The sequence below is a fragment of the Trichechus manatus genome, unplaced genomic scaffold, assembly GCF_000243295.1.
Source record: "Trichechus manatus latirostris isolate Lorelei unplaced genomic scaffold, TriManLat1.0 scaffold00030, whole genome shotgun sequence".
In the NCBI taxonomy this organism is placed as follows: Eukaryota; Metazoa; Chordata; class Mammalia; order Sirenia; family Trichechidae; genus Trichechus; species Trichechus manatus.
This window is the reverse complement of record NW_004443966.1, coordinates 16,311,717-16,338,697: the sequence shown is the minus strand read 5'-3', so window position 1 is coordinate 16,338,697 and position 26,981 is coordinate 16,311,717. Positions and strand designations below refer to the sequence as shown.

At 36.9% G+C, this 26,981-nt stretch overlaps 1 protein-coding gene across 5 annotated transcripts in view; it reads left to right on the top strand.

Annotated features, from left to right (window-relative positions):
- Positions 1-26,981, top strand: part of UACA (uveal autoantigen with coiled-coil domains and ankyrin repeats) — a 109,247-nt gene that overhangs the window by 37,036 nt on the left and 45,230 nt on the right. For 3 of the 5 annotated variants that reach the window (XM_023729765.1, XM_004374706.2, XM_023729764.1), the window contains exons 1-3: positions 18,137-18,190; positions 20,374-20,507; positions 24,559-24,647. In XM_023729765.1, the coding sequence (XP_023585533.1) occupies positions 18,152-18,190; positions 20,374-20,507; positions 24,559-24,647 (262 nt within the window). In that variant the 5' untranslated portion in view covers positions 18,137-18,151. Of the gene's footprint in view, positions 1-16,833; positions 18,191-20,373; positions 20,508-24,558; positions 24,648-26,981 lie in introns of those variants that run through there. The other 2 variants (XM_023729763.1, XM_004374705.2) reach the window with 2 other exon arrangements.

Genomic DNA, 26,981 nt, shown 5'->3' with positions numbered 1-26,981 from the left:
AGTGACCCTACAGGACAGAGTAGAACTGCCCCATAGGGTTTCCAAGGAGCAGCCGGTGGATTTGAACTGCCAACCTTTTGGTTAGTAGCCAAACTAATGGCCGTTGGAGCCCTGGTGGCGCACTGACTAAGAGCTTGGTTGCTAACCAAAAGGTCAGCAGTTTGAATCCACCAGCCACTCCTTGGAAACCCTATGTGGCAGTTCTAGTCTGTCCTATAGGGTTGCTATGAGTCGAAATCAACTTGGTGGCAATGGGTTTGTTTGTTTTTTTCTGGAATCTTTATAGAAGCAGACTGCCACAGCTTTCTCCCATGGCGTGACTGGTGGGTTCAAACTGCTGGCCTTTCTTTTAGCAACTGAGCACTTAACCATTGCACCACCAGGGCTTCTTTGTAAAGATTAAAGCCTAGGAAACCCTACGGGAGCAGTTCTACTCTGTCCTGTAGGGTTGCTGTGAGTCAGAATCAACTCAGGGCACACAGTACCAACAAGAAGCGGAATTCAGAGGCTAGCTGAAACTTATGATGCTTCTTAAAGCTTCCGCTCAGGTGTGGAGTGCCTCAGGCCTGTTCACATTCCATGCCACACGGCCACGCTTAACATCAGTGAGGCATCTTCCCACAGAAGGCATAGGCAAGTTACAAATCAATGGGCTCAGGTATATAAACCTCTTCCAAAGATGGAGTGGGAGGTCAATTGTGAACTATAATCTACCACAGTCTGTTGTCTTGATCACAAATATACACTTTCTTCCCTTCTGCATACAAAATATACTTATCCGTTCCTTAAGGAAAACAACTCAAGAATGTCTTTCAGTCACATCAGACTTAAAGTCCACAATCTCGTTCGAATTTCTACATTATTTATGTGTTTGGATTTTATTGATCCAGAGATCAGTGAACTTAAAGACCGGTTATCTTCTACCCTCCTCCTTCCCAAAATACAGTGGAACAGGGGTGGGATACTGCAGTAAACACTCCTGTTAAGAAAGGGGAAGAATGGGAGACACACAGCAATCACTAGTCCCTGTTGTTGTTGTTAGGTGCCATTGAGTTTGTTTCAACTCATAGCCACCCTGTGTACAACAGAACGAAACACTGCCCAGTCCTGCGCTATCCTCATAATCGTTGTTATGCTTGAGCCCATTGTTGCAGCCCATTGCTAGTCCCTAACAATGCTGAAAATCTCATTGGATAAATGAAATGAGGGCTTCTTTTTGTGGCACTAGGAAGTATTCCTTGATTAGGTCCTGATTTTGCTCCTGGCAGTAGCTTTCCAGTCCACCATTTTCCATGGCTCTTGGCTGTGCCCACGTGAGGCCTTTTCTTTAATATATGATCCATGCCGGTGTTTAAAACAGGGTATTGGAGGATATGTCCTCCTTGGCTGGGGAGAAGGGTAAGGGTTGAGCAGCTTTCTTGACTGCTTTTTGCCTGTAGAAATTTGGGCACACAAAATGGTCTAGAAGAGTCACAGTCTGTTAACTGAGGCTAGTGTTGTTCTGGAGGTTATCTTTTTATCTGTTTGATTTCTGTTTGATCCATGTGCCAATAGTCATATCCTCAGTTCTTTGAGATGTGCGTCTCTATCTAGGCTTAAATACAGGCATCCCGAGCTTATTGGGCGTCTGTGAGACTATATCCTTGGTCTTTTCCTGTGATGGTGGTGGTGTGTGACAGCTTCTACTGAAAGGGTTTACTGGGGGCAACATTAATTCAAAGTTCTTAACAAAAGGTGTGATGGCCACAGCTTTGTTTTGGTCCTTTCCCTGAGTTTGTCTTTTGACTTTTGAAAACATGTCTACCTGTTAGAAATGAGAAATAATTGCAACTTTTCACCTTACGAGCTCAGAAATTTTGGGATTCTCTCTTTTCCTTATATCCTTGCTTGCAAATAGATTCTTTTTTCTGAGCTCTTTTAGCACCTTATCATATTTCTTATAGCACCTTATCAAAACACAGTATGGAGACAGCCAAGGCACAGCTTTTATTTTACCATGTTTTCACCAAGTTATCCAAATTTTTACATGTGACAGTTATACTAAATATTTTACTACTGCATTATGTGGCTTGCCATTTTTTCAGTCTCCAATAACAGTTTCTTTGTTGTCTGACACCCAGCTCTACAGCCTACATCACATATTTTTGGTGGTAGCAGGTAGCACCCTGCTTCTGGTACTAATGTCTACAGTGTTCAGCTTGGTTTTAGTAATAACTTCCAGATTTCTCTGTGCTTCTTACAGTAACAAATACATTTCTCACTTACGTTACACTGTAGACTGTAGTTCCCCTACAGTTCTGTTCCAGACTGAGGCTCCACTTCCAGTGTTTTCTTATTCTGGAACGAAGGCTGAAGGAACAGTTCTTATATGAGATATAGCAGTCTCTTAGCAAACTACAGAAGCAAGGAGGTTGACCCAAACTCAGGTTGCTGCTTAAAGCTTTTGCTTGGATGTGTTGTACATCATATCTCTCACATTCTGTTGGCCAAAGCATGTCACATGGATGATCCTCAAATCAGTGAGTTAGGGATGTATATTTCTTCCACATGAGGGATGCATAAATTACAGTGTACATACAGAGATATGTAATCATCTCAGAAGGAAGCAGGGAAGTAATTTCAAATAATACAGTCTATCATAATTTTCTCATCATTTTGGATGATGCACAAAAATCAGTATATCTTTTTTTTGTTTAAGGACACTTTAGCTTAATATACATTGCACTATTTTTCAAATTTTAGTAGAATATAAATACAGAGAGTACTATCTGATAGATCTTGTGCTAAGGCAGCAAACAGATTAGCTTAATCAGATCTAATAAACTAGGTATATTTTGGCTAAATGTCATTGAGCACCTAAAACGGGTTGACAGAGTATGGCCAACTGCCTGTTTTTGAAAATAAAGTTTTATTGGCATACAGCCAAACTTATTTGTTATATATTGTCTATGGCTGCTTCTGTGCCACAAAAGCATAGTTGAGTAGTTGCAACAGAGACCATATGGCCCACAAAACCTAAAATATTTACTATGGCCCTTTACAGAAGAAGTTTGCCAACCCCTAAAAGATACGTAGAAAATGAGCTTGTGGTTCTTGTTCTGTCATGGTCCATTCCTAGTTCAGTGCTTTCATTCAAGTGTGAAGATGTACTCATTAGACGTAACAGTAGGCAGTGTTTCATTGTTTGAAGCTACAAGTTTTATTAGATTAATAAAATGATTACTTTTATAATTTCTTATTTTTTTTTACTACACAGCCATTCATATTTCTTCTAGATCACATGCTAAGCAGCTTTTGTGAATAAATTGTAGGTTAACGTTTTTAGGTTTTAAATGAATACCTGGATATCTTTGGGAAAGGGAAAGTACTTTTTCTATAAAATTTTGTCAGCTGAATATTATTACAATTACAGATAGTCTCCGACTTATGACATATTCGAGTTATGATGAACCACACGACTGTGTGTGTTTTTTGCTGTATCTTATCATTAGTAATATGTACTACATACAATTTTGCAGCACATAGTTGCTGATGTTATCATTCTCATGGCAACCCCAAAGACAAATAAAAATTCAGATTTATAAAGATACTGATAATAAAAAGCAACAATAATGAAAACCAAAAAAAAAAAAAAAAAGAGGTATTCGACTTAGGTCAGAACCAATTTATGATGGAGTCACTGGAATGGAACTCCATCGTAAGTCAGCAACTACCTATACTGATTTCCACGTATGAATCTATTTGCCTTCTTTTTAAAGAGGTGTATATCTGTGCCCAGTTAATCTCTTTTTAGATAATAGATAAATAAAAAATGTAAAGTTATTTCTCTTTATTTGGTTGCTCTCAAATAATACTGATTAAGTTAAATTAGACTACTAGATGTATTTGTTTCCAAACCAAAGAGTAAGTTGCAGCTTTAGTTAGTGAAGACAGTCTAGGCTCTGAATCCAGATAGTCCTGGGTTTATATTTAGTGGGTTAAAACAACCATTTTATTAGCTCCTGATTCTGCGGCTCAGAAATTTGGACTGGGCTCTGCTGCATGGTTGTTATGCTGGTCTTGTCTGGGATCGCTCTTGTTGACACAGTCATCTGGCAGCTTGACTAGGGCTGGATGGTCTAAGATGGCCTCACTGATGTGTCTGGTAGTTGGTGCTACCTGGCATGGCTGGGTGGCTGAGCTCTTTCTTATGATCTCTTGTCTCAAGGAGGCTAGCTTGTTCACATTGTGGTGATAGCATTCCAAGAGGGTGAGAAGCTGCAAGGTCTTTTGAGGCTTTGATTCAGAAGTCATTCAAGGTCACTTCTGCCACATTCTTTTTGTCAAAACAAGTCACAAGTCTGGCCCAGATTAAAGGGCAAGGAATTAAACTCCATCCTTTGAAGGGAGGATTGGCAAAATGATGGGTTTACAGGAGCAAAAGGAATTATAGTGGCTACACTATCCACCACCAGTAGATTACTTAGTTTCTTTATGCCCTATTTGGAAAGTAGAAATGATATGATTTAATTTGAAAGGTTCCTTTTAAGGTTTAACAATAATGTACATAAAGCACTTAAAGTATTTCTTAACCAATTTTGAAGCTGAATTCTTATTTTAAATGCTGTGTTTTTATTATAGGCCTAAATATCGTAAGAGTGAGCATTCTGTCTCGTTTAATTAGACTGTGTATTTTTAATAATAAATTTTTTAATAATAATGAGTCCTGGTTGCTCAATGGTTAAGCAGTCAACTGCTAACTGAAAGGTTGGTGGTTTGAACCCACCCAGTGGCTCTGTGGAAGAAAGACCTGGCAATCTGCTTCCTGAAGGAACCCTATAGGGCAATTTCACTCTGTCACATGGGATCGCTATGAGAGGAAATCAACTCAACAGCACACAACAACATTTTTAACATAGGAGACATTGGAAGGAAATCCTGTGTAAAATAGTTGTGTGGGAAAAGTTATGCATTTGTGTAGAAGCATTACTCATTTAATGAAAAGAAAAGCAATTCATTTATAATGTTTACAAAAATGTACACTTTCCTATTATCCTTTGTTTATATATAGATCTTTTTACATTTCCCAATTGAAAAACTGGCTAGTAGTGTAAAGTTGGTTTTATTTCCTGAGTGGTCTGTGAGTTCTAGTGAACATGCTTTTGTTTAGTTAATGTTTCTTTGCAAAACCAAGAAAAAATAGCCAAAGGAACAAAAATATCTTTTGTTGTTTTTTATTGTGGTCAAACTTCATCATAGGCTGTCTTGGTAAGCACGCACAGTTTTGCTTTTTACTTAACCGGAGAATAAACATAGAATGCTTCCTAAAACTCTCTGTTTTGAGAAATATATCAGAGATTGGCAAAAATACTTGTTAAAATTCACCAGAGGTATTACTCTGTTCATTGGTGTGTGCATGGGGAAGGTGGGGGCTGGGAGAATGTTAATAAATTCTCCTCTTTTATATTTTAGTTTCACTCATAATGTTTAGGCTTTTAGAGAACTCTGATTTGAATCCATTTTTCTATTAAATTTCCCAGAACACAAATTTATATACTTTTTTTTTTTTTTTTACAAATAAACAAATTGTTTCATGTTTTGAAGGCAATATAAAACAAAATCTTATGAAGCCTGAGAGTTCTGTTCTTGTATGATATGCATTATACTTTGTTGTTTGCAATATCTACGTATTTGTTTACCTTGGAACTTAATGCCTCTTCTTTTAAGGAAGGGTGAAAGTATAATGTTATAAAACAAATGATACTTATTAAAATTGGAAAGGCAGTTTTCTGTCTATATTTTAAATAAATTCTTTTGAGTGCCCGTTGTTGTTAGGTGCTGTTGAGTCGGTTCCGACTCCTAGTGACCCTTTGTACAACAGAAGGAAACACTACCCAGTCCTGCGCCATCCTCAAAATTGTTGCTATGTTTGAGCCCTTTGTTGCAGCCACTGTGCCAATCCATCTTGTTTAGGGTCTAGACAGTTCTGATATAGCAACAAATACCTGCATTAGGAAGAGGTAGGCAGTCTGATAGTTACCCAACAGATTAGAATAGAATCAAACTGGGTGGTTAGGAAATCTTGGCAAAGCAGTATTTCCGAGTCTTTTTTTTTGACTCAAGTTATTTAAATTCTTATTCATAGTCATCGCATGTCCTGAAGAGGTTACATTTATGTTTTAAATCATTATCCTCCTCCTCCCCATCATCATCAGTATTACTATTATTATTGTCTTTTTGTACTTGACTTTTTTATGTAGGGAAATTCAATAAAGCAGGATTAAACCTGTTACTGCCTCGGTCAGAAAAATAATTGATATAATTTTCCCTTTCCTCTTTTGTTTCCTTGAGACCTAACTACATACATTCATATCATACAATGGAAAGCTTGGCAGACTGAGAGAAGTGGATGGGGTGTAATTAAATAAGGATAAGGAAAAATTATAAAGGGAAGAGAGTAAGAGGTCAGGGAGAAAGAAGCTGGATGTACAGCATTTGTTTTCATGGTTTATTTTTTAACATGCTTTTCTTTTTCTATGATATAAGCTCTAATCTCCTGTTATATACGAGGGAGAAATAACCTTTGGACTTAAATGGAGTGGGGGAAGTGTTTTTTTATCATCAGTCCAGTGAACTGTGGAGCAGTTCTTTATTTTGCGGACTAATCTTCAAGGAATGTTTCTGCTTTGTGACTTTGCTTTCCACTGTTTGCTAAATTTTGAATTGTGGTAGAGCTTGTCTGGGATTTAGTAATCGGAAATGTTGGTAATTGTAAGGTACTGTAGAAGCCTGTTATACTTTGTTTCAATTAGATATTTTGGGGAATTTTCCTGAACCTACATGTTGTTTAGTCTTTATTTTGCAATTTTTTTTTCCCTTTGGAGAAGACTTTATATAATTGCCTTGATGTTCTTTTCTTGAAGAACATTATCTTGAGGGTGTGATTGTTGGTGAAATTCTATCTTTGTGGCGCTATTTTTCTTTTATGGTGGATTTTCAGTATAGTTCATTGCAAAACTGTTTAGGTTTCTAGGTCTAAGGTGGATGATGTATATTGTGATACTATATTAAGGTATTTGATTAATCTTATAAACATTTCAAGACCAGTTAAGATCCAGCTGGTTATTGCTCAATATAAATTCTTGGAAGTGAAACAAAGTATGTCAGGATGAATTATTTTTTTAGACTCGATTCTAAAATAGCTCAGAGAACCTAATGAAAAGGCAGTTGTCTTAGTTCCTGAAGAAGTTCCTTTTGAAGAATGTTTATGATAAAACTGGGGAATCCCACATTTTAGATCTGGTGGTGCCTGCCTTCCCCTCTACCCTCATTTCCTTCTTCATTAACCCTTATTCATTATGCGTCAACTACACTGGCCTTGTTTCAGACATGCCAAGCTCCTTTTGCTAGTTGTTTTCCTCTGCCTGGAATGTAAATACTCACAATGCTGGCTCTTGCTTGTCATTCAGATATCATCATCAATATCACTCTCTCAGAATGACCTTTCCTGATTACCCCCAGCATTCCTGTCGCATTCTCTCCTTATATTTTCTTGTTTTCCTTAGTTGTTTATACTCTGTCTTTCCCCATTAGAACATCAGTTTCCATTAGAAGAGATACTTTGGCTGTCTTATTCACTGCCATGCTTTACACATAGTAGGTGATTCATGAAAGTTTGCATATGACAGTGTGGAAATGTTCATCTTTTTTTTTTTTTTTTTGCTATAAAGGATATCTGAGCTTATGATGTTCCAGTTATTTTTAAAAGATACTTTCATTTTTATATCTAAGATCTTTTTTTTTCAAATGATTAGAGAAATAGAACTAGCTTAATTAGGAAAAAGAATACTGGGTCTGAAATCAGAACAACAGGATTCTCTAATTGTTCTGCGGCTAACTGCAGTTGACTTATTCTGGACAAAATCCCCCAATCTATTAGACTCAATTTATTCACATATAAAATGGGGAATGGGATTAACATTTCATGTGATGAAGCTGGGGAAGTCAGTAAGGGCAACACCATTGCAGGGCTTTGTAGGCTTTGTGAAGGAATTTTGACTTTATCATAAAAGCGATGGAAAGCTACTGAAGGATTTTGTCTGATATTAGTATTGCTTATCCAGCTCTCTTTTGAGGACTGTGTGCATGGAATATGTTTTTCTATCTTTTTACTTTCAACCTATTGTGTCTTTGAATCTAAGGAGAGTCTCTTGTAGGCAGCATATAGCTTGATTGTGTGTGTGTGTGTGTGTGTGTTTATCCTTTCTGCCAATCCCTGCCTTCTAATTGGGGGATTTAATCCATTTACATTTAATGTAGTTACTGATAAGGAAGAACTTACTTATGTCATTTTGCTATTTGTTTTCTATATTTTTTTTTGTTCATCAGTTTCTCCATTACTGCCTTCTTTTATGCTAAATAGATATTTTCTAGTGTACCATTTTAATTTCCTTGTCCTTTCTCTTACAGTAATTTTTTTTTTTTTTTAGTTGTTTTCTGAGTGGTTGCTTTGGGGATTACAATTAACATAACAATCTAGTTCAGAACAATACCAACTTAATTTCAATAGTATATTCTAACTTTGCTCGTATGTAGCTCTATTCCCTACCACCACATTTATGCTGTTGTTGCCACAAATTACATCTTTATACATTATGTGCCTATCTACCTAGATTTATAAGTATTGCTTTCTGCAGTTGTCTTTTAAATCGGGTAGAAAAAAAGTTACAAAAATACATTTATACTGTTTTTTATATTTACCTATGTAGTTACTTTCCTAGTGTTCTTTATTTCTCCATGTGCAGTTGAGTTACTGTCTAGTGTCCTTGTATTTCAGCCTAAAGGACTCCATTTAGCATTTGTTCTAGGGCAAGTTAGCTAATGACAAACTCTGTGTTTTTGTTTGTCTGGAATGACCTAATTCCTTCATCATATTTGACCTAATTCCTTCACCATATTTTGTCAGATATGGAATTTGTGGTTGACGGTTTTTTCCTTTCAGCACTTTGGATATGTGATCCCATTGCTTTGTGGCTCTGTGGTTTCTGGTGATAAATCAGCTGCTCATCTTATTGAGGAGCCCTGGAAGATCTCTTGTACGTGGTATGTTGCTTCTCTCTTACTGCTTTTAAGATTCTCCCTTTGTCTTTGCTTTTGACAATTTGGTTATAATGTCTTGGTGTGGATCTCTTTCATGTCTCTAAGTGGGAAAATTTCAGCTATTATTTCTTCAAGTATTCTTAATTTTCCAAAGATTAGCTCATTTCCATTGATCTATGTTCAAGTTCACTGACTCCTTATTCTGCCTGCATAAATCTACTTTTTCAGTTCAGTTATTGTACTTTTCAACTACAAAATTTCTATTTGGTTCCTTTTTGTAATTTCTGTTCCTTTGTTGATATCCTGTATTTGGTGATACATTGTTCTCACATTTTCATTCAGTTCTTTAAAAATGGTTTCCTTTAGCTTGTTGAACATATTTAACATAGCTGATTTAAAGTCTTTGTCTAGAATGGCCAACACATGGGCTTCCTCAGGCACAGTTTTATTTATTTCCTTGTGTAGATTGGCTAAACTTTGTTGTTTCTTTGCATGCCTTGTAATTATTTTGTAGAAAAATGGGACATTTTGAATACTACAATATGACAATTCTGGAAATATGATTTTCCCCTCCCAAAGATTTGTTCGAGAGCTGAGGGGCTCAGCTTGAACTCTCTTGAATGTAGAGTAGCTAAAGCGAACAGAAGAAATGTTGACATAAAAGACCTGGACAGAAGATTTCAAGGGTGAGCTCGAGAAGACAAAAGTAAGATATTGAACAATGCAGGAAGCATCAAGGAATGACAGAAAGAATACACAGAGTCACTGTACCAAAAAGAATTGGTTGATGTTCAGCCATTTCAGGAGATAGCATATGATCAAGAACCAATGGTATTGAGGGAAGAAGTCTAAGCTGCACTGAAGGCATTGGTGAAAAACAAGCCTCTAGGAATTGACAGAATACCAACTGAGATGTTTCAACAAATGGATGCAACTCTGGAAGCACTCACTCGTCTACGCCAAGAAATTTGGAAGACAGCTACCTGGCTAGGTGACTCGAAGAGATCCATATATGTGCCCATTCCAAAGAAAGGTAATCCAACAATATCATTAATATCACACACAAGCAAAGTTTTGGTGAAGATATTCAAAAGTGGTTGCAGCAGTACATCAGCAGGGAACTGCCAGAAATTCAGGCTGGATTCAGAAGAGGACGTGGAACAAAGGACATCATTGCTGATGTCAGACGGATCTTGGCTGAAAGCAGAGAATATCAGAAAGATGTTTACCTGTGTTTTATTGAGTATGCAAACACATTCAACTGTGTGAATCATAACAATACGGATAACATTGCAAATAATGGGAATTCCAAAATGCTTAATTGTGCTCATGAGGAACCTGTACATAGATCAAGAGGCAGTTGTTTGAACAGAACAAGGGAATACTGCATGGTTTAAAGTCAGGAAAGGTGTGCTTCAGGGTTGTATCCTTTCATCATACTTATTCAGTCTGTATGCTGAGCAAATAATCTGAGAAGCTGGACTATGTGGAGAAGAATGCGGCACCTGGATTGGAGGAAGATTCATTAACAACCTGTGATATGCAGATGACACAACTTTGCTTGCTGCAAGTGAAGAGAACTTGAAGCACTTACTGATGAAGATCAGAGACTACAGCCTTCAGTATGAATTACATCTCAGCATAAGGAAAACAAAAATCCTCACAACTGGACCAATGAGCAACATTATGATGAACAGAGAAAAGATTGAAGTTGTCAAGGATTTCATTTTACTTGATCCACAATCAACACCCATGGAACCAGCAGTCAAGAAATCAAGCGATGTATTGCATTGGGCAAATCTGCTGCAAAAGACCTCTTTCAAGTGTTGAAAAGCAAAGATGTCACTTTGAGGACTAAGGAGTGCGTGAACCAAGCCATGGTATTTTCAGTCAACTCACATGTATGCAAAAGCTGGACCATGAATAAGGAAGACCAAGGAGAATTGATGCCTTTGAGCTATGGTGCTGGCGAAGAGTATTGAATATACCATGAACTGCCATAAGAATGAACAAATCTGTCTTGGAAGAAGTACAGCCAGAATGCTCCTTAGAAGCGAGGATGGTGAGACTTTGTCTGACATACTTTGGACATGTTATCAGAAGGGACCTGGAGAAGGACATCACGCTTGGTAAAGTAGAAGGTCAGGAAAAAGCGGAAGACCCTCAGTGAGATGGATTATCAAAGTGGCTGCAACAAGGGGCTCAAACAGCAACGATAGTGAAGATAGCGCAGGACCGAGCAGTGTTTCATTCTTTTGTACGTAGGGTTGCTATGAGTGGGAACTACTCGATGGCACCTAACAACAACAACAACAACAACAACAACAAAGATTTGTTGTTGCTGCTTATTGTTGTTTTTTGTTTAGTGACTTTTCTGAACTATTTCTGTAAAGTCTTTAATAATACAGACTTCTGTTAGTTTAGTGGTCAGCTAGTAATTAGACAGAGGTTTCCTAGCCTAGAACCAAAAAAAATCTTCCAGTTTTTGTCAAGGGACTCTTTATGTGTTTGGGGCATGCTTTCAGCACTGATTCAGGCACTTTACAACTTTGCTTTAACCTTCACATTTTAGTCCAGAGCCTCAAGGTCAGCCCAAGGCAAGAGTTTAGGGCCTTCTCAAGGCTTTCCTGAGAATAAGCACAGTCCTAAGCATATGTGTGACCTTGTAGTTTCCCAGGAATATGTTGAAATTTTTTAAAAAACCTTAAGAACATCTCATTCCCCAGCCTTTTCTTCCAGGCTTTTTGGTTAGTTTATTGCTTGCTCCAACTGTTATCTATTGCCTCAGATTGCAGCAACTAAGATTTTAGCCTGTGAATGTTTTCAACAAATACCCTCCAGGAAGAAGCTTTAGTACTGGGCCAATTCTGAGTTGGTGAAAGAAAGACCAGAGGCCTTTTGAGCTGATCTTCCAGGGAGCCACCAGATAGGTCAGAACAAATAATTAATTACAATTCTTTGCGGGTGAGGTCTGTTCTGCTCCCTCTGGTATGGTACTGGGAATGTGAGCTGTTATTTTCATAGCTATCTCTGAGCATGGGAATGGGGAATGGGACCAGGGTAAATTTAAACATTACAAAGTCACTATTCTTACTGAAAATCAGCTGTTTTTCTTGAATAGGTGTTCCCTGGGTTGTTACCTTTGGTTAATTTTAAGAGTTCCAGAAAAGTTGTGATATTTTCTTTGTCCGTTTCTTCATTGCCCTCATGAAACGGTGGAATTTGAAGTATCTTAATCTGTTATTTTTGCTGATGTCATTTGAGGACTAAGGTATTTTAAGTGAGATGGGACAGGGTATGTGAAAGGGGTGGTGGTGGTATGATTAGGTTTGCATTTTGGAACTATCACTCTAGCTCCAGTGTGAAGAACACAAGGGAAGAGGCTAGAGTGAACATGGACAGACCACTTAGAAGATTAATGTGGTCATCCTGGTGAAGGATGGTGGTTTAAGTCGAAGCAACGTGAACGTAACAGTGATGGATGTGGAGATGAGTGGGTGGATTTGAGTAATATTGAGGAGGTGAAATCAACAGGATTTGGTAATGAGGGACCAAGGAGAGGAAGGTGTCATGACTGACTTCTAGGTTTCTGTCTTGCACAACTATCATTTGCTGTGTTGGTGAAACTTAAAATAGGATCAGGTTTTAGAAGGACAAGGATGTTTTTGGTTTTGGACATTTTGAGGTACTTTTAAGACACACATGAAGACTTGCCTGGAAGGTATTTGGATACATGGACCTAGAGCTTAGAGAAGCTTGGGTTGCAGATGTGTTTGTGAGTCATTCGTGTACAGATTTTAACTGATGTATCTTGAATATGAAGCGCTTTGTAAACCAGAAGGGCTACAAGTTGTGTTTGTATTTTCCTGTTTTGTGATGCTCTTTCAAACCTGGTGATTTTCTACTCATCTTTTATTAGATGACTTGGGTATCTTCTCTATAAAACTTTTCCCAATTTTCCTCCTTTTTTGAACTACTTCTGTACATTATAGGTAGCAATTGTGGCATTATTCCAATGTATTTTGATTGTTATGTACATGTATGCATACATATCTGTCTTGCTTATTATGATGTGAGATAAGTTGAAGAAAATGACTAGGTTTTATCCCTGTGAACTGCCCAAGGCCAGGAATCATGTCTGTTTTGTTTCCCATAGTGTATGCAGCACCCACATGGGGCCTGATCCATATTAGGTGATCTTAATGTGAATGTTGAGTGATTGAATGTTTGTATCCCTTTGCATATAGATGCTCAATAAGTTTTTTTATTGAATAAATAATTATTTGTCCATTCGTCTGGCAGTTCCTCAGGACTTATTCTAGAAACAGTATGTTGAAGACAAAACTGTCTTGCTGTCTGTTTAAAAAAACACCAAAATAAATGAATAAATAATGTTGTTCTCTCTAACCACCAGATGTAAAAGGATGTAATGCAGTTTAAAAATTAATACTCATCATCCAGATTTATGGAACCATATATCAACAGAACATGAAATATACAGAAGTTAAGAGAATTGTTCAGCATAATGAACGCTGATGTACCTATAACTCAGCTTTTCAACTTATGGCCAATCTTGTTTCATCTATACTTGTGCCCCTCTGATTGTTTTGATTATTTTTGAAGCAAATACCAGACATCATTTCATCTAAAATATTCCAGTATGCATCTTTAAAAGACATGGATTATTTTAAAGAAAAATACTATTCCAAAAAAAAACAAACAAAACCAAACCAGACCCATTGCTGTCGAGTTGATTCTGACTCATAGTGGCTGTATAGGACCAAGTAGAACTGCCCCACAGGGTTTCCAAGGAGTGGCTGGTGGATTCGAACTGCTGACCTTTTGGCTAGCAGCCAAATGCTTAACTTCTGTGCCACCAGGGCACCAAAGTACTATTATCACACTGAAAGCCTCAACTTAAAGTAATTCCTTAATATCATCATATATCCAGTCAATATTCACATTTCCCCCAATTGTTTTATTAAAAAAAAAAAGTTTGTTTAAACAGGGTCCTAAAGTTCCGTACAGTGTGATTGGTTAATATATTTCTGAAGTCACTTTTAGTCTATGATTCACTGTCCATCTCATTTTCTTGCCATTTTTTGTTGAAGAAACCCATAGAGTTTCCTTCATGCTGGATTTTGTTAATTGCATACTTGTGAAATGCCCCCTGCATTTCTTGTAAATTGTTATTTAGCTCCAGAGGCTTGGTTAGATTTTTAGTTTTAAGTTTTTGCTTACGCTACTTGATAGGTGGTGACGTATATGACCAACAGGAGGTGCGTAATGTTTGGCTGTCTTTTTGTGATGTTAGTAGTCACTGATCATCATTGGTTAGATCCATTAATTGTTATTGTTGGATGCCGTCGAGTTGATTTAGTCTCATAGTGACCCCATGTGACAGTGTAGAACTGCCTCATGAGGTTTCTTAGGCTGTAATCTTTATAGAAGGCGCCTGGTGGTGCAGTAGTTAAGTGCTGAGCGCTGCTGACTGAAAGGTCGACAGTTCGAATCCACCTAGTGGCTCCGTGGGAGAAAAGACATGGAGATCTGCTCCTGTAAAGATTAGTCTAGAAAATCCTATGGGGCAGTTTTACTATGTCCTGTAGAGTTGCTATGAGTCAAGTAGACTTGACTGCACATGACAGCAACAACAGTCTTTACAGAAGCAGATCCCCAGGTCTTTCTCCCACGGAGCCACTGGGTAGATTCTAACTGCCAACCTTTTGGTTAGCAGCCAAGCTCTTAACCATTTGTGTCACTAGGCCTCCTATTAGGGGTTGCAAAATGGCAAAATTCTATCACTCTTTCTTTATTAGCTAGAATACTTTATAAAGAGACACTTTTCCTCATTTACCTATTTGGTTACCCTAACCCAAACCCATTGCCGTTGAGACGCTTCCAACTCATAGGGTTAACACAGGAAAGGAAGGATAAATGCTTGCATTTTTTTCACTTCTTTATTTTTCCAAGAATTTTCTTCTGATTAGTATCTGTGACCAGGAGCACTTGTGACTATCACCATGTCGACCATTTTGGACGCTTAATGTCTGTTAGACATAGTACTGAGACCTTCACATGTGTTAGCTATTTGATTTTACACAATTAGGTTCTCTATTATCATCCTTGCTTTATGGATGAGGGAACTGAGGCTTAAAAGTATTAGTAAATTCTCCCACTAGTACTCAATAGGTAGGTGGCAGAGGTGGAATTAGAGCCCAGGTTTGTCTGATTCCAAAACAAATTTTCTTTAACAACTATTTATAATGCTTTCAGGGGATCCAGTGGGATTTGTAGAGCAGTGAAGGAAGACTTTGAGGTGTGCATATATAGGAGTTAAGTGTCAAGAAGGATATTTTATTATGGTTGCACAACATGATTAAAGTAATTAATGTTACTGAATTGTACATATAAAAAATGTTGAAATAGTGATTTTTTTGTTATGTATGCTCACCACTAAAAAAAAATCTATATATTTTAAAAGGATAGTCTTTGTATTCATTATAAGGAGTGGGTTCTATTTATCAGTTGCACTCAAATGCCTACCTCCCTTCCTGCCACTCATGGGCTCTCCCAGCACCTGGGGTCAATAGATGCTTGTTGTCTGAATGAGGGTAGTTAACAGGGAAGCAATGTTGCTAGTAAATGTGTGTTCCAGATATGACCTAGTTAACAACCTAGTCTAAGAGAATGGAGTATTCCAAAAGCTGATTTGGATTATAGCCCTTAACATTTATAAAAATCCAGTCATTACCAAATTACTTATTTAAAAATAAGTTTCATAGAAGAAACCTTAGATATCTAGTCAGTCTCAAAGGGTGCTGAGGAGACAGACAGTAAGCTAATAAACAGGCAGACATATGCTATAATGGCAGATACTGCTAAGCACTGTGAAGAACAATAAACAGGATATGGGGATAAAGACTGAGGGGAATAGAGTGGGGTCGGGGCTGTTCATATGTAGTGGTCTGAGGACACCTCTCTGAGGAAGTGACATTTGGAAGAGCCTGAATGAAGGTGAGGGAAGAACATGACAGGCACAGGAAATGACAAAGGTGGGAATTTGGGGCTTTTGGGAGACAGGCCTGAGAGTAGAAGCAGGAGATTAAGTTGCTGAGGCTGGGGAGGTGGGCAGCTCAGGACCCCATGCCCTGAGCCTTCGCATGGACAGCTACTTCTTTGGCTGTTCATTACTTGTTTTATTCTGCTTTGCTGTCCTATTTCCAGAAAGAATGTGTTTGCATTGTTAACCAAAGGATAGAGCCTGAGTTCTATCCCAGATTTCCACTGAAGAACAGTGAAATAGACTGGGTGGAGTCTCTGGGTCCTGCCACATGCATCCATTGTGATATCTAATGTGGTTGGGCGGGGGTAGGGGGGATCATTGTTTCAAACACAGTACATTGTAGTATATGCCTTTATATATATATATATGTAATATAGACTTGATATTTTAAATTCGGATAGTAGGAAATGGATTTCTTATTGAAGTTCATAATAGAATTTTTAACAAGCAGCATGATCTATAGTATAGCAGTTACCTCCTTCCTATAAGCACTCATATTGGAATGTTTTGCATTCCCATGAAACAATTTTCCTAAATTTGTCTTCTTGGAGGAAGTATAAGTCACTCTCAGAGTAGAACTGCCTCATAGGGTTTCCAAGGCTGTCATCTTTACGGAAGCAGACTGCCAATTCTGTTGGTTTTGAACTGCCAGCCTTTCAGTTAGCAGCTGAGCGTTTAACTACTCTGCTGCCAGGGCTCTGTGGTAACCAGAGCATGGCAAAAAACACCCTGGAGCCTGTGGATGTTTGTTACGATCCTTGATAATGTAAGGAATGTTGATACAAGTATGTTAACTATCGCAGACAACGTGGAGAAGCTGTCTGCTTTGTCCCTAAATAGAGTTTTATTTACTGTCTAGCTCAGTGTTTAATACCTATTTTTCTCCTTTAGTATTTAGTCAGCTTATTTGCTTTTTTATCCACTGACTTCAGATAATTTGACTTTCCACTGATTACTTGTCATATCAGACAGAGTGCTAAACTTAGAAATTAAGAGTACAGAGTTAAATTTAAAATTTGTTGAAACGTATTCATCATGATGTAGTCTATTTAATGTCTTGGCAGTGCCTCTGGCTCTTCTCATTTAACATTTTAGGAGACAGACTGGCAGCAGTTGTAAGCTGAAACGTGGTTGTATGCAGAATGAGACTGATAGGAGTACGAGAGACAGTGGAGAAAATTCGCAAGTGTAGCTGTGTATGTGTGTTTCCTTAAATTAAAGGGTGACACATTTGTTTAAAATAGAATTTTATGTTGTTTGTCAAGGCTATTACAACTTCATGATAGATGATACTAAGACCGAAACTGGCTTTAAATACGTTTTATGGAATAACAAGTTTGTCTCTTACAGTATTGTCATTGTGTCAGATGAATTGTTTTTATATAAGCATGTTTTACAATATGGTTGAGTCACTTGTCCCCAGTAGACCTGAAATTGATTACTCAGAGGGAAAGCATGCCATTACAATATATTCTTAGCTGTGCCTTTCTATCACTCAGCTGTCAAGTCCTATGGAATCTAAAATAGAACCGACCAATGGGAGGCCGTCCGCACACTGTTTACGGGATGAGCAGGACAGTGGGCAGCTTTATCATGCACAGCAGCCTCTGTGCTGCAGTGTTGAGGCAGCAGGATGCAGAGTGCTGTTCACATTTTCCGGTGGAGTCCCTGAAAGGGACGGCCTTGAAAGACAGCTTCTGAAGAATAAGAAATAGGAGGAGTTACAATACCTGACTCGGGGCTGCTTTTAATCGAGTGCTGCGCAGCAACGAAGAGAATTTCTGAGCGTTATGAAGGCGGAGAAGGATCCCGAAGACGAAGACAATGTCGTTACAGATCCAAGCTAAGTGTAGCACAGCATGAGGATTGTAGAACAGGAGAAGTGGTAGTGAGAAGAACTGAGTCAGTTGTTGGGAGTTTGTCTGAGGGCCCGCTTTGTAAACTGCAGAGATTTGTAACTTAATGCGAAGTGGTTTGCTATTAGCAATAAGAAACTAAATCCTGTCTATGATGAAGTGTTGGTTTTCTTGTGCTCCTAAAAACAGAGTAGGTATCCCTGTAGTGTGACAAACAATTCTCAGCTAGACTTTTTCAACTGTGTTCTTTTAAAATGTACTACTTTTTATTTTATAAATTTTGGTTTGTTTTATTATTTTCTTTCTGATTTAGTTGATTAGCGGATTGTGGTTAGTGATAGAAAACGAAAGTTCGTGTTTCTTTCTGTGGGTTTAAAAAGCACATAATAGAATCTTAGTAATTGGGCAGTATTACTGTTAACTGACATCGCACTAGAACGGAAACTGGTGCTTGGTGGAGTAGAACTGAAGATCGTATGATAATATGAGACTTTAATCATGTTTAATTATCTTTTAAAAAACCGTAATTTTGGATTTTATAACTTTTTTTTAGTGCATTAAATTGCACCTTTCTCTGCTAGCAAGTTTACTTAGTAATAAAGTTAAGACTGTTTTAATTGCAGGGATAAACTAATCAATTGAGGGCAAGTATTTGTGTGCTAAACATGACTTAATCCCTTAGGCATTTGAAAACACAATGCCTCTTAAGTCCACATCCACTACCCCTCCCCAGTTCAGAGCCACTAAACTGGGCTGTTTTAACGCTAAGAAAGGCAATGTCTAAAATATCATTTAACTTTGAGCCAGTAAGAAGGGCTACTCTCTATGCATAGTCTCAGTTTGAACTTTTAAAGTTAGGAGGAAGTGGGTTCATCCCCAAATTTGATTAATTCAGAGACAGTTCAGAAGTCTATGTATGTACTTGAAATAGACTTCATTAAAATAGTAAATTTTAGGAGTTAAATTTTTAATGTATTATCTTTTTCATATTTGATTTTCATATTAATTTTTCACTTCAAGTATTTAGTGAGTGCATTGCTTATTTACCAAGAAAAATGGTGGTGATGACTTGCTTGGAGAAGATAGTAAATATAAAATAATCACGTATCAAGCAATTACACAATATGCTCACATAAGAGATGCTTTTTTCCCCCCCCCAGAGATTTGTTACGGTATCCGTGGACATAGGATTTGCTTTGTAAGCTAAGTGAAAAATATGTAGATCTTTTTTTGTTCTAGAAATAATACTGGCTTTAGCCCAGAGTTTAGCAGTAAGTTTGTATAATATTTTAAAAGGCAAAAAAAAAACTTTGCCTGTTAAAAATACCATGTATTTTAGTTCTCTGTTCTGACATTTCTGCTTACTAAGAAAAGATCAGAGTTATTGTCTTGAGAATGTCTTGAATATATTTTCTCCAATCAAAGCTAAAGAGTACTTTGATACAATTAAAATATGTATTACGTGATACATTCTCCTATTTTAAAAAAAACAATTTTTGGTCTTCTAAAATATATGTGCAGTGAGTGTTAAAATTGAATATCTTTTTTTATAAAAGCAGTACATGATGAAGGTAGAGAATTGAAAGAAGAAAATGAGTCACCTGTAATCTTATTAATAGAGTCTTTAGATTTTTTCTATATAGTTGTTTCTTTTTATCCTAGTATGTAAGCATAATATATGTAAGCATAACAAGTTTATTTCTCTATTGATCTTATATGTAGAGAGACAAAAATAAAATTAATTTGCCTCCACAAGTATATTTCTATCAATACCTTTTAAGTAAAAAAGGGAGGCATTCTTAAAATGTATAGAGAATTCCACTGCATGTAAGTGTCTGGGGAGATGTAATCAGAGCCAATCCCAAGAACATGGGTTAGGCAATGTGAAAAACACACTGATTTGGAAACTAGAGAAGTAATAGTTGGGCTTGGCCACTTAAGACATTTCATGTCCGTAGAACCTTGATTTTTGTCATCTGTTAAATGGGGATGATAATTTTAGTTTTCTAGGGCTGTTCGAGTAAGTCATGCCATACCCAAGGTAGATGCTCAGCAATTATTAATTTCCTTTCTTTGCCCTGAAATCTATTGAATGTAAGTGTAAATGAGTTATTTGTAGTTCTCAATCTATGTGGGCAGAGAACATGAGAAAAATGATTTTGCTCAAAAGTAGGATTAAAAATGTTTCTTTTTAATACATGTGTTTTGGAAAGGTTTTATAACTCTGCCATTCCAGTAAAGCTAGCACAACCGGGAGAAGGAAATTTAGCATACAATTGGAAAATAAGTGCTATGTTACGTAGTACTGCTTTCCCTTCTCTTTTCAGGTCTTACTAATGTAGTTTGCCATGTTTCCTTTTTTCCTTTTTGCAGCATGTAGCAGATTGGAATAAATATGATGACCGATTGATGAAAGCAGCAGAAAGGGGGGATGTAGAAAAAGTGTCCTCGATCCTTGCTAAGAAGGGAGTCAATCCAGGCAAACTAGATGTGGAAGGCAGGTCTGCGTAAGTATGACCAATGATAAAAGCATATCTGAAGGGAATTTGGGTAGACCCTTGGGATATAAATGAAATTTATCAATTGTGGTTATCAACTTTTTTATTAAAAAAGTCTTTACCACAGTCAGCATTATAAAATCTTTCAGAAATCTCTTTTAACCATCACGGACTAATAATTGTCAGTTTGGAAGATTTCCAGTTTAGAGAAAGAATACTAGAGGACTACCTAGTCTAGTTGTTTAAGCCCCATGGCCAACAACAGCCTTTGGTGCATTTATAAAGCTTTTTCATATTTCTTATCAGGTATGATTCTCACAGTAGCCCCATAAAAGAAGTAGGAAAAAGGTTAGAGAGGTTAAATAATTTGGTCTAATTTCATGAAAAGTCACCGAGCTGGGATGTGAACCCAAGCTTTCTGTCTCTGAGGTGTGTAAATTACACTGTCTTTGCCACCCACCCCATTTTTATACTTGGGTAATTGAGTTTAAATGAGAGCAGAAGGGGAGCCAGAGTAACTAGTGTGGCTTTGGGAGATCCCAGCCTTTTGTTTTTAAGTTACTTAGGAAGGCTCCTGGCTTGTATATGTACTTGTGAACCATGTATCTTCTTTCCCACCCCACCATATCTTCATCACTTCCATTGCTGTTGAGGATAGAGAACACTTGGGTTAACGGGTAGACCCTTTATAACTGTATCAGTTAAAAATCTTATATGAGAAACTTTCCAAAGCTAGATAAGAGGTGGAAAGTCTCATTTCCTAAAATTCCTCTCAGTTTTATACTTACATGAGTTTATTTAGAATATTGTAACTGGAAACCAGATTACTAAGTATAGAAATGAATATTAGAAAATGAACAGTTAATGTTTGATGTGGTCACTACCTTGGAATGCTAGAAAGATAGCCAAAGCATGGCTATAAATTAAGTAGTTTTTTGGGAGCAATAAAGTTTGAAATGTTTCAATTTATAGTGTTACACTTTTATCAAGTAGGCAATTGGATACCTACCAAAACACTTTTGACTCCTGTCTCCTGTTTTTACTAAATTTTAAGCTATTTATAGGGCTCGGAGTATAAAGAGTGAAAATTTAATATCTATCAGTGACTTCTCTTTAGTGTTTTTTTTTCCCCTCCAAAACCTAGGATGTTAAAAGAGGAATGTTGTTTGGGATGAAACTCTTCAGTGAAACCTTATTTTTTTCCAATTTTGCTGATCCCTAGTTTGGATGTTTTGAATGAATGGGTGCTCAGATTTTTTGACCTAAGGTTCAGTTTTGAGTGAGATTATTTATATTGATGGTCAGAGTTATAAAAATTTGGTGTAATGTTATGAACTTTGAACTTTAGTTTAGGAACAATATTTTAGTATTGTTAGTTTTTGAGGTTTTCATTGTAGGAAGTAAAATTATTTCCTGGGATTCATTTTCTTTTTTTTTTTTTTTAACCCTCCCATGCAAACTGTATTCTTTGTTAGTTAAAGCATTTTGTATAAAGGACAAGCTTAAATATATTTTCTATATTATATGTAATTACAAAACCATTTTATTTAGAATTTTTTTGGGAGGGGGGATTAATTTTGCAACTTAAGTCAGAAATAGCTTGTGCCTCTTGACCTCAGTGCAGTTTTAAGAGTAGAAATATTTGAAGCCTCGCTGTAGTGACTACAAGAGCCTATTTTCTTCACCTGTCTCCTAGGGTGCAGCCCTTTAGGGCCCCAACCCCAAATGGGGCAAGTTCACCAAGGTTTCCGCTGCCACTTGGAGAGCCCTGGACTCTAGTTCCTATCTCTCTACCCCTCAAGGCTGTTGGAAGTGCTGTTCAGCCTCCCAGCTCTTCTTGCGGGAAGTCAGTGAATGCTGAGACCCAGAGAGAATGGCCTCCAATACCAGCCTCCCCTCCCTGGGCCTCTGCTTCACTGCATCCTGGCCTAGGAATTTTGTACTATTTTGTTAGCTCACTGGGCCTTCAAGCAGATGTTTATATTTTGTGCAGCTTTTCTAGTCTTTGGAGGTAAGGTTTTGTCTAGATCACCTGGACCTTCCACTAGGGAACCAGAACTTCATGTGTTGCTTTAAAAGAGGCGGGGGGGGGAGCCCAGTATTTTTGAAGTCTTACAGTTGGCTATATTATGCTGATTTTTTTATTGCAAAAGTGTTTTCTATCAAGCAGTTTTCAGGTATCCTTTATCTTTCTCCTCATACATTTTAATGATTGATATATCTTCTTTCTGAAGCGTATGTACTATTTATAGCACACCAGCATTAATAATGCATGTAGATTTGTCGTGATTTCTGCCCTTAGTACATCATCACTATAATGTGGGTTTAGTTTTTGAAGAAAGATCTTCCATATTTTATGAGCCAAAAAATAAAAACAAAAAAATGGTATCTTCCAGATTGTTGGGAGACTAAGTATCTTTGCTTGAAGGAATTTAGCATTCCTCAAAAAGTTCTAATGGTGCTTTGCACAGCATAATTCCCTACTTCACTGTTGCAGAGACATTAAATGATACCCCCAGCCATATAGCAATTTAATTGTTCTACTATAATGAGAACTTATCTGACTCTTAAGAACACTATACTCCTTTTACTAGAAATATTTCTGTTTCTCTAAATCAAACTTAACACAAACTGACGTTTCCTAGTAGTGCTTGGTCTCTAGCTTTCATTTCATCTGTCATAATACTAACAAAGTTACATGACTGAGTGTTGTGCTGTATAGAAATGAATTTGCAAGCTATCTTCAGATTTCGTCTGCAAGCATTCATTTGTTCAAATATTTGGGGCCCCATCATCTATCTGGCACTGTTATCGGTACTGGGGATTGAATAAGAAACAAAACAGGCAAAAATTCCTGCTTTCACTGAGTTTCTAGTATAGTGGGAAGAGATTGATAGACTATCAAGAAAATAAAGAATGAAACTGTATATTTGAAAATGTTAAGTTTCAGATAGAATAATAAAGACAGGGATGGGGAACTGGGGGGTACTAAAATTTCAGGGAGTGGGATGATACATACTTTTTAATTGATGTGGCTAGGGAAGCCCCCACTGAGAGTGTGATGCAGAGTGTCTCTGGATCCAGGCACCTTGTGGAGCACTTTCAAACCCTTTAGCTTCTCGCATCTTCAGAGCAGTCAATGTACTTTTTTAGGGGCATGGTTCTATTTGAACACCAGTTCAACATCCTTTGCCAACAAATCCTCCTGAATTTACCAGCTTGCATTTGGTGGAGTACTAGCCAGTGTCAGTTCTTATTGCACACAGTATATTTCTGTAAATGTTTGTTGATTAATAAAGTGATGGATGATGAAAGAAATAATGGAATATTTTATCTTGCATCTTGAATGCTTGATGGTTTAAAGTGAGTTTCTTAAGTAGGCTTGCCTTGCCTTATTAGGACACTCGTTCAATTATGCCTGTTTACATGAAACTTCAATTATACAGGTCTGTAAGCAAAAGGAAGAATTAGGTGGCAGTTAGTACTGTTTGGGCAGAAGGCGCCAGTTCTTTTATGGCTTTCAAGTGTAGCTGAGCTTGCTTGTTTTGAAGGCTTTTCCTTATCAGTTTTAGCTCGATAGTTTTAAAGAGAAGGGATAAGTGTTTTGATCTTTCTGTGGCTTCAACATTCTGCTGTAACTTCATTTGTTTTGGCAATTTGAGTATATTTGAAACTAAGCACAATAGTCTGATAGATAGTCTTCAGAGCATTTTTAAAGCCCCAAACACCAGCGTTTTTGTTATTGAAATTGTTAACAATATTATAGTATAAACTATCTATTATTATTAAGGCTATTGAACATTAGCATATTTCCTTGGTTCTAAGGAGGTGTTTCTAGAAAGTAGTGGCCTCTTATATAAATTTGGATTAAAGGGAGTTTTAGATAATATGGAATAGGTTTATTTTTGCTGGTATTAAATATCTAGATGTTCTAATGTACCCTCTAAAACGTATGTGCGTGTGTGCATGCGTGTATGTTGTTTAAAGGGTAACGTTAATGTGGCATTTAAGTGGACCTTTGATAGTTTCCATGACAGCAAACATTTTTCTTTTTGTTTAGCTTCCACGTTGTGGCCTCAAAGGGGAATCTTGAGTGTTTGAATGCCATCCTTCTACATGGAGTTGATATCACAACCAGTGACACTGCAGGTATGTTTTCCTCCATAGTCAGTCACAAAACATAAAGATACAAATCTTGTCCAGTACTAATGTTCTTAATCAGACCTAAATGTGATTTAAAAAGAGAAACCCTCAATTTTCTGTTTTTAAATAGTCGAGAAAAGGTTTACTTCTGTGGTATCATTGTGAGGAAAGGTTAAGTTATAGGGAGTTTAGGAGAAAGGGTTACTGGACTGACCAACAGATGGAGACCTGAAGTCTAGTGCTGGTCTTGGTAATGTTACAGAATCCTAAAATCTCAGATTTTAAAGAAACATTAGGAGCCATTTAGTTTAAATTTATGTACTGCTCAGTAATGAATCCTCACTGTCATGAAGTCATTGGTTGTACATTTTTTGTGATGGGGAACTAAATGCCCCATAACAACAATAGCAATAATGATAATAACAAAAATAGCTGACAGTTATCTAACACTTACACAAGTACTCCGTAAGCTTTTTACATGTATTAACTCATTTATTCTCACATAAACCCAATGAGGCTTTGAGGCACTGAGAGCCGTTAAGTAACTTGCCCAAGGCCTTTCATTAAATAAGTGGTAGTCAGAGTCTGTGTTCTTAACCATTATGCCTCACAAGGTACCAAATCTATATTTGGTTAGCTATATTTCTTTAAAAAAAAAAAAAATTATTCTTGGAAACAGCTGAAATCTGCGTTTTACCTAGTCTCCTGCCTATATTTAGTCGTGCCCATGTCAGCCTCTTAAGGCCTTACAGCATAAGTTTGTTTGCACACCTCAAGGTAGATCTTTAAGTATTTAAATATTGTTGTTGCTTTTCTTCAAGGTATGTGTTAGTTTTCTGTTCATTAGAATGATAGTTCTCAGTTCTGCAGTACTATTCATAACTCATTTTTCTGCAGTTCTGTTTTCTTACTCAATTAAATATAGCATTGACCTATAAAGGAGAATTTTCTTAACTTTCCTATTTTATCCTATGACCCTATGTTTCAACAAATAAATACATATGTTAACCAGCATTGTGTTTAGAAATGGAAAAAAGAGAGATTGACTGAGATCATAGTTGAGTTAGTGAGGAAAATCTTTATCTAAAGATATATCAAATTCTAAATTAAAGACCAAGCTCAGTCTATCTGCCACCTTTGAATGAACAAAGAAATGTGTTTATGCTTATATATGCTTTCTCTTGGTGTAGGGGAATATTTATTTTTATAAATTTTGAACTGATCATACCTCTTCAGAATTGTTTATTGAACACAATATATTTCTGTCAGTGTTTGTTGATTAGTGAAGTATTGGATGATTAAAGAAATAATGGACTATTTTATCTTGCATCTTGAATGCTTGATGGTTTAAAATTTATTTCTTAAGTAGACTTGACTTGCCTTCTTAGGAAACTTGTTGAGTTATGCCTGTTTGCATGAAACTTCAATCAGTTATACAGATCTAGAAGCAAAAGGAAGAGTTAGGTGGTGGTTGGTGGTACTGTTTGGTAGTGGAATCAGCACAATAAATAAATTAAGGCTTTATTTATTTATTGTGCTCAATAAATAAATAAGGCTTTATTTATTTATTGTGCTGATTCAGATTCAAACAAGTATCTTTTGGCTCTGGACATTTTTGCCTAGTGGCTATCTAGTGACTTCTGCCCCTCCTCCTTCAGTACAGATCAAACTCAGACACTTTCCCAAGCTTAGCAGATATCATTTCATATACTGCATCCCAACATACCTTGCTTAACTCTTTTTTTGTCTTTCTTTTTACCATTATATAGTTATATTTTGATTTAGGTTTTTGTAGTTTTATGTTTGTCCTTAGAGTTGTCCTCCTTTGAGGGCAACGACCTTGTCTCATTTGCTGTAATGTCTGTTACAGTCCAGATGTAGATATTTGATCAAACAACTATTTATTTTATCCTACCTCCTTTGTTTGCTAACAGTATACAAGTATATTTAAAATACCAGATTTCAAGTTGGTGCAGTTTTTTTTTTGACTTTATTTATTTATTTATTGTACTTCAGGTGAAGGCTTACAGAACAAATAGTTTCTCATGAAACCAGAAGTACACATGTTGTTTTATGACATTGGTTAACAATCCCACAACATATCAACCCTCTAACTTCTCAACCTTTGTTTTTTTGGTGGAAATACACATAGCCAAAGATACACCATTTCTCAAAAATGTCTACATGCACAGTTCAGTGACATTGACTACGCTCTTCGAATTGTGCTGTTATTCTCACTTAAGATAAAGGCTTACAGAACAAAATAGTTTCTCATTTAACAGTTACTACAAATGTTGCCCTATGACAATGGTTAACAATCTCACAACACATCAACAGTAT